The sequence below is a fragment of the Dromiciops gliroides genome, chromosome 4 (genome assembly GCF_019393635.1).
Source record: "Dromiciops gliroides isolate mDroGli1 chromosome 4, mDroGli1.pri, whole genome shotgun sequence".
Classification (NCBI taxonomy): domain Eukaryota; kingdom Metazoa; phylum Chordata; class Mammalia; order Microbiotheria; family Microbiotheriidae; genus Dromiciops; species Dromiciops gliroides.
Genome location: NC_057864.1, coordinates 143,823,904 through 143,835,442, shown reverse-complemented (window position 1 = coordinate 143,835,442; position 11,539 = coordinate 143,823,904). Strand labels below are relative to the sequence as shown.

The window sequence follows — 11,539 nt, the reverse complement described above, 5'->3', positions numbered from 1 at the left end:
ATTGCAGCAGATGTTACTAAATTCCACAATATGCTATTTGATCCTAGAACTGCTGTACCTACTACTTTGATGTATAGCAAATTTAAGTCTCAAAATACCTACTTAGCATCATATTCAAGAAAAAAAAGCTGTTATTTTCTCATAGTAAGATTAATTAGTATTAAAAAAGCAGAACTTATATTGTTACAAAATACATGAATTATAACAAAATCTCAAACATTTACATTTTGTGAAGAACAGGGCTTTCCTCTGTTTTTTTTTTTTAATCAAATTTATTCCTCAATAGAAGTGGCAGTGTATACAAAGACAATAGAGCATATGGTTATTTACAAAATTTTTTGCTACAACATGCACAAGTTATTATGAAGTATTTTAAATATCACTAACAAGTTCCATGCTGAATAAATAGTCATCCCAAAGATTAATTTATGTTTTTACATAAAAATATAATATTGCACTCTTATGAAGACCAGTTATTTTGCATATATTTTTGTTAGGCCATTTTCTTAAAAAACAAGACTAAGCAGTATCCCTATTCCTAATAGGGATGTAACTCCTAGTCCTCAGTCAAAAAAGGGAGCCAGACAATATTTGTAATTTTTAAACAAAGCACGTCACTTCAACATGAATTGGAATAACCTCATATCTGCTGCATTTGGACCTCAAAGATAACATTTAGGCTGTGCCAGCTTATTTAATATACTTACAAGTATATGCAGTTTAAAATAAATGCATATGTAGCCATTTTCTTATCTCATTAGTATGCACATATATGTATACATATGCATACATATATATTTTAATTTTTTTCAAGGCAAGAGAATATGGAATTATATTTTACATAGGTCTTTAAGTAGAATGTTTAAGAAAGTCTGGAAATTACAAAAGAAATTTTGTAAACATAACACCATACAAACTAAATTTTCATAGCAAATGCAAAAATTATTTATGGGCAGGAATGCATATCTTTTTCACATGGTAACAGAGCACTAAGCTAACTGTTCAAAACAACGTTTTCAAAAACAACAAAACAGCACCCCAAGTAAGTAAAAATAGAATTATAATTTGATGGTGGAGAAAGAATAATCTAAGACTTTTAGGACTCAGTCTCCAAAGTGTGTAAAGTTGCTTGGATACATATTTAAGTTCCTATATCTTTTCCTAGTGAAGAAAAATACACAATAGAACTTAGATCATTCTTTCTAAGACAAGGCAGTTGTTCATTGTCAAAGCAGTTGGGGATGTTCTTTAACGCTCTAGATGGTAAATGGTAGAAATCTTGGGTAAGACCAACTTAACAGAAATAGAATATATAATGTTTGTTCCCTTTAAGAGGTCTATACTTTTGCCTCTTATTTAAGAAAATGACAACGATTTCTACTCTTTTACAATGTTGTTTTTGGAAAATTCCATTTTTTATAGAATAAATTCCCTATATGAAAAGTATAATTAACACCTATTCAAACTTTCTGCGCAGAATAGGGTTCTTATTCCAAATGATTAAATATATTATGTGTTCTGTTTTTTAGGTATTAAAAACATAATTGTTGTACATAGTTGAACCTTAAGATGCCAGCCAGGGATATTCTGCAAAAGCCGGTGTTATGTATTTTGAATGTTACTTTATGAAGTAACATGATGCACCTATGTTAAGATACCAGAGTTCCTGTTTGTGGCTGTTGAAAGATCCTAGTTCTACCTCAAGCTAAGAAGGCAAGTGGCAAAAACTACCTAACAGTGAGATTTAGGAGTGCTTCAATTTGAGTATTCAGACACTCTATAAAATGCTTGGTGCAAAAGGCACCTACTAAATAATTTGCTTCTCAAAGAAAGCAATAATTGAGTCCTGAATTTATTATATTTTGGGCTGTTATCCCAGAGTAGGTAACTGTTCTAATACTATACACATTGTGACAATCACATTATAAATAATTTAAATGTTATTGGCACTTTCAGGAAGAAAGAAAAAAAAAGGGAACCTAGTGTTTTTGGGAAACCCTTTGTTTAAAAAAAAGTTTAAAAATATGATTCTGATTTATGATGCAGCATCTGAAACTCATTAGAGCATTTTGATACAACTCCCTGGATATAACTCCACACTTAAGAACAAATATCTCCTTTCATGACTATGATGATTCATAATTTGGTGAAGACATATGTAGATTTAATAATCATTTAGACTTTTTGTTCTAGTCACCCGTTTGTTTGGGTTCAGTCTGCTGAAGTCAGTAAGATGAATTAATCTAGTTTGTACTTAAAGTGCTTTAGAGAACTCAAGAGTTTTCTCACATTCAGCCTGCTGCATAGCTACTAAGGAATGAGTAGAACATGGGCTGTTTCAAGCGCTGTTGGTCCTTGCGGCACCAGGCAATTACAGTTCCATCACTATTTGCTGTGTACAAATGATGACCATCACAGGAAAATGTAAGGCTAGAAAAAAACACAACAAACAAGAAATCCAGGGTTTTTCTTACATTTCTAAAGCTCGGTGACATGGCTATATTTATTTGTTACTACATTTAAGGTCCTATGATTTTACCTGTAAATAAGTTAAGAAATTCTTTTTCAAAGGGCAAAATCAGAAACCAAGTGAAACCCACTGGTTTAAATAGGAAGTTCTTAATATGGTTTAATTTATTTTAAAAATGATTTATTTTGTTAAGTATTTCCCAATTATATGTGAAATTTTAAAACAATTATTTAATTTAATTTATTTTTATTTTTTTTTCAGGGCAATTGGGGCTAAGTGACTTGCCCAGGGTCACACAGCTAGTAAGTGTCAAGTGTCTGAAGCCGGATTTGAACTCAGGTTCTCCTGAATCCAGGGCTGATGCTTTATCCACTGCGCCACCTAGCTTCCCTCTTAACAATTATTTTAAACAATTTTGAGTTTTAAATTTTCTCCCTTACTCCTGCCCATCCTCCTCCTCCTCCTTGAGAAGGCAAGCAATTTGATAACTATTATACATATGAAGTCATGCAAAAAATATTTCAATCCTAATATGGTTTAATTTATCATCTCATTGGGGTACAGTATTTTGACAGACTTGTGAAGTAGATTTTAATTGTGTGACCTAGAAAACAACTAAAGAACAAAGTGACCATTTTCTTGCTTCACTTGTTTTTTCCCCTTTTTGCTTGTCGTTTATTACTTTATCTTTAAAAAAAACAACAACTCTACAAAACTAGAAATCCAGAATGTTGTCAATATTTCCTCTTATAAAAGTTATATATGCCATATATACACACACACACCACACGCACATTTATATAATTGTAACTCAATACTTGTTTTTTTAATTCCTGAGACAAGGGATAAATACTGTTAAAATAAGTTACTAATTATAAAAATTTTTGATCCAGGTATAATACTTTGAAGGATGAAAAGAGCTTTTTAAAGTAAAACAAATCATATTTCAAATTAGATATTTGCTGATTGCTTATTGATCTTTTCAGTCATGTTCCCATATGTATAGCAACACGATTAATAATAAAACAAGGAAAAACTACTTTCCACAGATCAAGTCATTTTTCACATAAGCTATCATGTACTGTAGTATGGAAAAATCATTCAGATGTTAAATATCTATCTACATAGTATATATGTGTATGTGTGTATATTTATATTAATTTAAATCATAAACTATATGGTTTATTTTGTATTTGAATACATCTTTACTCAAATATAGCATTTATGGTTCATAAAAACAAAACTGCATTACTGACAATGAAGAAATAAAGGAAAACTTTACCTGACAATAGGTCTATTTGATTTAGGAAATGTAATTTCCCGAACAGGCTTTAAATCCCATGTGCTCCATAACCTGAAGAAAAATTAATATGTAACTAGTATACATATTCAAATAAATATAGCTAAAATAGGAATAAACAATCCATTTCCAAAGCATTTAAAATTTTAAAAAAGATTTTAATTTTTAAAGAGTTTAAGATCCATATACATTAATATATTTGGGCAAAAAATAAAACATTTAGAACTGCAATGTACTTGGGAAGGATAGAAAAAACCAAAGGGCTCCAAGTTCTCTTACCTTACAATTCCATTTTCTAGTCCTCCTGCAATTACATTGATAGATATACCCTCAGGCTGGTTAGAGAAAGCAACAGAGCAAATGATTTCTCTGCAGTGGACATGTCCAACCAGATCGCCATTTACTGTCCAAAGTCTGAGATCACTACCTCCCCCGACTGAAATAGAAAAAAGTTCACAAATAACAATTAAGTGCACCAGAAGCCTTTAAATATTATCATACAAACAGTAAACAATTTTCAGCACAGGGACTGTCAAACTGGAGTTATCTTTACAAACACTCAAATGCTAAATAATGTCAATAACCAGTTGCTGTAAGCTTCTTGAAGGCAGGGGCTCTTTCACTTTTGTATCTGTACTCCTAGTATTTAGCAAAGTGCTTCTCATAGACAAAGCACTTAATAAATACTTTCAAAGATTACTTCATTCATTCACTCCATTTATTCATTCATGGAGGGATTAAAAAAATGGGAACCAAAGCAGGAGTTATGTTACTATGGAGAGGGGCAGGCATTTTGGTATTCATCTTTATTTCACCTCTCCTTCAAACAATTCTCGCATGGCTTGATCTACACATCATCTTCTGTTTCTTCACTGAGCAAGGGTCAAAATGAGCCATACTTCCCCTAGCTAGCCCAGAGCACTGCAGGATCCTGGCTGGGAACACATGTTGCTTATGCCTGCCATGAACAGTCAGTCACAGGAGCTCAGCAGGAGCTAATAGCATAATTGCTGTTATGTTTCCACATTAGAAGGGAAAGGGGAAGGGAACACTCATTTATGTAATGCCTATTATGTGTCAGGCCCTGTGATAAGCACTTTTTTTAATACCAAATATTTTCTCATTTGATCCTAGCTACTATTTATATAATGCTCTCAGGTTTGTAAAACAATTTACAAATATTATCTTGTTTTATCCTCATAACAACCTTTGGTGGGAGGTGCTACTATTATTATTCCCATTTTACAAATGAGGAAACAGAGGTAGATAAAGATTATGTGACTTTCCCAGGGTCATACAGTTAGTAAGTGTTTGAGGCTAATTTTGAACTCAGGTCTTACTGACTCCAGGTCCAGTGCTCTATCCATTGTGCCACTTAGCTGCCTAAAACACAGCAACCATGGCAGAGTGAGTAGTTAAGTATGGTTGCTGTGCTGAATCTCTAGAGGGTCAACCTTGACCTTTTATTTATCTGTCTTCATCATTGGATCTCACAGATACTGTCTAGACTTAGTCCCAGTGGCCAGCTTACTCCTTATCTCCTTTGTTCTTCTCCTCCATTAAACTAAACAGAACTGACTACTAAAGAATAAGCCCTCTTCAAGCTGGGCTGCCCCCTTCCTCATTCCTATCTACCTTAATCTGCCATTTTGCCATGCCAGGTCCCAGTGCAGATTTCTCCAACCCTTTCACTATGCCATTTGGAATGCCTGCTTTCTACCTATCAATCTTCCTTTTATCTTATACCACTTCCTCTCTTGTCCTGTCCAACTTTTGGCATTCAGAGACTTGTTTTCATCTTGATGATACTGTATCTTCACTATTGAATGCATTTTCATTTCTCCTCTTCCCCTACCCTAACTGGACTCACTGGTTGTCAAACAGAGGATTGAAATTCACAGGGGACTGAAATATTCCTCAGCCACCACTGACACTTCTATAATCTCCCTCTGCTGCCATCATTCAGCAACTCTCTTTTGAGATTGATATCATCCAAATTTATTAATCTAGATCCCGATGGCTAGACACTTAAGGCTCCTTTCTCAAAATATTCTTTGCTTAGCTCATAGACTTCCTTTCCACCTCAATCTCCTGCTCTCATTCTAGGGGATTTTTTTTTTCAGCATGTATACTGATGTTTCTTTAAGTACCCTAATTTACTAGTTCTTCAACCTACGTAGTTCCTATGACCTACTTCTCCACTCTACATTAACTACATACAGGGATGGCCATGTCCTTGATCGTGCCATGATTCAGGATTGTTCCACATCCACATTCAAGGACTCCACATTTTCTTTATCCAATCACAATTTTTCATCTCTCCATGTACCTCACTCCTCCAAAACCTATAATTCATCCTCAATATGACCTCTTACCACTCCATCCTGCAGTACTATCACAGACCATCAATCCAGTTCCAGTTGCACTCTCTTCTACTCTCCATGTCAAATCCATTGCAAAACTCAACAATTTCGTTTTCTAAACATTTCTTGCACATGCCCTTTCCTCTTAACTCAGACAGCCACCAGCCTTGTTCAAACTCTCATCATCCCTTAGCTAGACTCATAAGAACCTTCTTAGCTTTGCCTCAAGTCTCTCTCCCCTCCACTGTGTCCTCCAGACAAGTTCCAAAAACGATATTGTTAACATGCAGATCTGATCATGTATTCTTTTCCTTCCCCCCAGTCAATAAACGTCAATGGTTCCTTGTTATCACTAGGATTAAATAGAAATGCTTCTATTTAGCATTTCAAGCTCTTTACAACCAAACTTCTTCATATCTTCCTTAGCTCCCCCATCAGGGCACTCTAGTCCAGCCCAATGCTCCTGACTGTGGTTCCTCACACTTGAAGATTAATCTCTTACCTCAAAGCTTTTGCAATGGCAGTTCCCTGTGCCTACAATGCTTTCCCTCCTAATCTCCACCTTTTAGGATCCCTGACTTCCTGTAAGACTCAGTTCAAGTGCCATCTCCTGCAGAAGTCCCTGTACATGGATGCCTTTCCTCTCTAAGGTTGCCTTCCACTTATTCTGGATTCATCTTCTAGGTACTGATTTATGTAAATGTTGTCTCCATTAGAATACAAGTTCCTTGAGTAAGAGTTGATGGATGACAGAGTTGAGATACAAAAGGATATTGACAACTGGTGGTGCAGTGGATAGAGGTGTGAAGACCTGCATTCTTGTCCGAATTCTGACATTTACTAGTGGTGCGACCCCAGACAAGTCATATAACCTGTCTTCCTCAGTTTCCTCAATAACCTTCCTCATAGGGCCATTGTGATGGTCAAAGGAAATAAGATTGGTAAAGTGCTCTGCAAACCTTAAAGCGCTATATAAATGCTATTATTATTACTGCCAGGCTAAAGAATTGGGCTGAAATTAATAAGATAAAAAGATTAATGGAAAAGTTTGTATTTGGGTATAAAAATTACATAAAAGTACATAAAAATGGGAAGGCATGGTTAGATGGCAGCTGTTATAAAAAGGGTCTGGGACTGAAAGTCAATGGGACCATAGGCCCCATTAAGAAGAGCACAGCTTCTAGGAAGAGGAGGGTGATGGTGCCGCTGTCCTCTACCCTTGAGTGCCATAGTTTAGGAAGTACACTGATTAGCTGGAGAGTATATGGGGAAGGCAACCAGAATGGTGAAGGGTTCTGAGTCCATGCCATATGAGGACTAGGTGAAGGAACTGGAGCTATTTAGCCTAGAGAAAAGAAGACTGAGAGGGCATGTGACAGCTATCTGTCTTCAGGTTTCTGAAGGATTAGATTTGTTCTGTTTGGCTTTAGAGGTCAGAACCAGGGGCTGGAATCTGCAAAGAGGTCCATTCAAACTGGATGTCAGGAAGAAAGTTCTTCCCAATCAGAGATCCCCCAAAGCAAAGAGCCACAGCAAGAAGTGACAGCCTCAGGGGCAGCCAGGTGTCACTGTGGATAGAGCACCGGCCCTGGAGTCAGGAGTACCTGAGTTCAAGTCTGGCCTCAGACACTTAACACTTACTAGCTGTGTGACCCTGGGCAAGTCACTTAACCCCAATTGCTTCACTTAAAAAAATAAATAAATAAGAATAAGAAGTGACAGCCTCTGCCTGGGAGGCCTCCAGCAGAGGCTGGACAGCCACTGGTCTCTATCTTGTAGTGGCTCTGCCTTCTGGGGTGCTATGGACCAGAGGACTACAATCCTATAAACAGATTCTATGATTCTGTGTATCTATAAGAAAACATATTCACATGAAGAAATCTAAGATCCAAAGGAAGGTAATACAGTGGAGTGGTAATACATGATGAACCATGTTGGAAAGAAAAATTAGACATAGTGTATCATCAATAAAACACACACCTGGTATGGGAAAAAAGAAATTGCTGAAGAGTTCAGGAACCAGATCAATCAGCCTGGCACGGAGCTAGGACAGTTTTATAGACATCTGCTAGAGATCTATCTCTCTTTCTGTCCCATGAGCAGATAGTAAGGTTCTACCTTGACTCAATGAAAATTTCATTCTTCAAAGAGTAGAGGAAATGATGAGGGGAATAACTTTTCTCACTAACAAAGATGACCTGGTGATTGAAGTAGAGATGATGGAAACCTTTCAAGGCTAGGTAAACAAGGATGAGAAGAAGTCTGACATAGTAGAAAGAGCATTAACCATGGGGTCAGAGGTTTAAAATCTACCTGACTGACCTGAGGCAACACACTGAACCTCTGTGGGCTCCAGCTTCCTTATCTGTAAGATGAAGAAGCTGGACTAAGGCTCTGAGTTTGCTTCTCACTCTGGATCTATGACCCAGCAATGAATACAAAAGTGTGGCGTGGTGCTGTAACAATCAGAATGATCCAGAAATGGAGTGGGCTGCCTTAGGGTACAGTGCGTCCCCTCATTAGAAGCCTTCCAATGGAAGCTGGAAGACAACTCCTAGATGTGGTAGAGGGGTTCTTGGTTAAGGGGGTGGGCTGAACTACAGTAGCTTCAAAGATCCCTTTCATCTGGGAGATCTGTTAAATCTGAAATACATCAGTAAACTAGTGGGTGTGCCCCCTGGCTATGATATTGTTTAGGACCTTCAAATGGAATACCTAAATTTGAACCAAGGATTTCTGGGGTTTGGGGAGTGGGAATTTGTGTTTGAGAAGCAGGCTGAGATTTCATGGTCACTTTAATAAATATATAAATTTGAAGCATGCCATTATAAAATGCTTTAGCAACCATAATAATTTTCAAAAATAGTATTTAATCAATATTGCCCACAGATACTTTTGTTCAGAGATACACTAACAGACAATCTAGCAATTTCAGCTGCAATAAAACAACATACCGAGTCCATTTGCATGGGGCATAAATGTCAAAGAGCACATTGCAGTATGACCCATAAATTGGAGGTTGGCAGAAAGGTTAGAGTAGCAAAGGTAGATCTGAGAATCATCAGCACAGAAATAGTAATTAAATCCATGGGAGCAGATGAGATCACCAAGTGAAGTAATATAGGAGAAGAAAAGAGGGCCCAGGTCAGAGTTCTGAGGGACGCCTATGATTAGAGGGTATGATGGAGGAGGATCCAGAGGAGAGGTCAGAAGTAGGAAGAGAGCGTGGTATCCTGAAAACCTAGAGAGTATCAAAGAGGAGGAAGTGATAAATACTATAAAAGGCTACAGAGAGGTCAAGGAGAATGAGAATTGAGAAAAAAGTTATGGCGTTTAGAAACTAGGAGATAATAAGTAACTTTGGAAGGAGCAGTTTTGGTGGAATGGTACTTTTGGAAGCTGGACTGTAAGGGGTTAAGATGAAAGTGGAAGGGGAAAAAGTGGACATACTTTAATAAGTACTAATAAATATTTTAGGGACCTAGAGCTAACCTTCTTAGAGGGCTGAAAGTTTAGATTTCCTTTCCTTCCCGCTCTCAGAAAGTCTGCACAGATGACAAAAACTATTCGGGTGATGGAATGTTTTGGGCCTTTCTTTGGTGGTATTTCAGTTATATCACCTCAGTATAACAAATACTTTTTGCAATTTCTTTTATATATGCATAGAGGCCCTTAAATTTTTTATTAGTGACTCTTTTTTTAATGGGGAGAAAATTTCTGCATCAACTCTATTATACTACGGATTACCTAGGGACACCTGAATACTCTAATGGTGTAACAGAAGTAATTTTGTTTTCTATCCCCAAATGTATAATGGATACAATATCATAGCTAATAAATCACTCCTGGCAGCAGCAAAGTAATTAACTTTACAAAATTCAGATCTCTCAGGATCATTCCCAACTTTCAAAGGAGTGAGATATTAGAGTTCTATAAACCAGTGGAACAACTTTCTACTAGCTCAATGTGTTACATGGCTAAGGCACAAACCAAAAGAGAACAATTAGTAAATTGTTGGTTTATAGTTCCATTTCCTAAATCAAGTGTTTCTGTAAGAGACAGTTGTCTTTTGGTGATTGTGATTAGTAAATAAAAGTGAACTGGAATTTTACAAGTCAGTCTGAATTCCACGAATCTGATCCTGTATTCATGGGATCACTTTGAGCAAATACTCTCATGCTTTGGAACCTCTGATTAAGGCTCATGGTGGTACTCTTGAGCATCTAGTCTAAGCTTCTCATTTTATAGTTTAACTTAAAAAAAAAACTACCATCGACCATTTTTTCCACTCAATTGGTAAGGCACAGAGACTAACCAAGATTGTATTAAAGAATGTTATTGTACATGCATAACCTATATTAGATTGCTTTCTGTCTTGGGGAGGGGGAAAGGAGAAAAATTTGGAACTAGAAATCTTATAAAAACAAATATTGAAAACTATTTCTACATGTAACTATTAAAAAAATACTTTTATGATTAAAAAATAAAAATAATATGAGTTGGAAAAAAGGATTATATTAAAGAAGTAAAAATGAACGAGTTGGAAAAATAAATGCGAAAAATAACCAAGAAATTTAGATGAGTATATAAAAACTAATTTATGCATATTATACCTATTTAAATATAATTCTGTATTTAACACGAAGGAACTAAGTTTTCAGAAAAAAACCAATTCTGCATTTGGTCATACTTTATGTATTAAAATTGTAATCTTTGCTTGTGATTGCATTGTGGGTTCAACAGACACACATACAGAATTTTTTATATTCACAGTACGACAATATGATTAGAAGGCCACAGAGAAAAGATGTTTCATGATGATCAACAGCACAAGGATAACCATGACTTTTAAAAAGTACTGTTTCTTTGTTCATAAGGCTTTGACTTTGATGCAGTACTTACCTGAATCACAAACAGTAGCAATATCACCTGTGGTTTCACTAGCAGAGACAGCTGTTACTGGGCTCTTATGTCCAGCCAGACTTTGTACATAGCATAACCTAAGAGATAAATTTAAAAAATTTTCATGATATAATTGCACATGTATAACCCGTATCTTATTGTTTACTGCCTCAGGGAGGGGAGAGGGGAAGGAGGGAAGGAGAGGAGGGATAAAATTTGGAACTCAAAACTATAAATAAAAATGTTTATTATTAAAAAAATAAATTTTCATTATAATTAAATCAAAGTATAATCTACTGCCTATCAGGTTCTTCCTTAATTTATGGATGTGCCATTCATAAAGCTAATAGACTGAAAACTCTTGAGGGCAGGGATTATATTGATGTTTTCTACCCCTAGCGATTAAGATAGTATTTTACACATAGTAAGCATTAAACACATATTTGTTGAATTGAATTTTAAGCATTTTTTTTCAGATGAGGTTAACATGCATTTCATGCCTAT

At 35.9% G+C, this 11,539-nt stretch overlaps 1 protein-coding gene across 1 annotated transcript in view; it reads right to left on the bottom strand.

Annotated features, from left to right (window-relative positions):
• Window positions 1-262: 262 nt before the first annotated feature.
• The window catches only part of LYST (lysosomal trafficking regulator), a 205,181-nt gene continuing 193,904 nt past the window's right edge, over window positions 263-11,539 (bottom strand). Inside the window, exons 50-53 of the mRNA XM_044002844.1 lie at window positions 11,036-11,133; window positions 4,050-4,206; window positions 3,753-3,824; window positions 263-2,430 (exon numbers count right to left, since the gene is read on the bottom strand). Coding sequence (XP_043858779.1) covers window positions 2,292-2,430; window positions 3,753-3,824; window positions 4,050-4,206; window positions 11,036-11,133 — 466 coding nt within the window. The 3' untranslated portion in view covers window positions 263-2,291. The remainder of the gene's footprint in view (window positions 2,431-3,752; window positions 3,825-4,049; window positions 4,207-11,035; window positions 11,134-11,539) is intronic.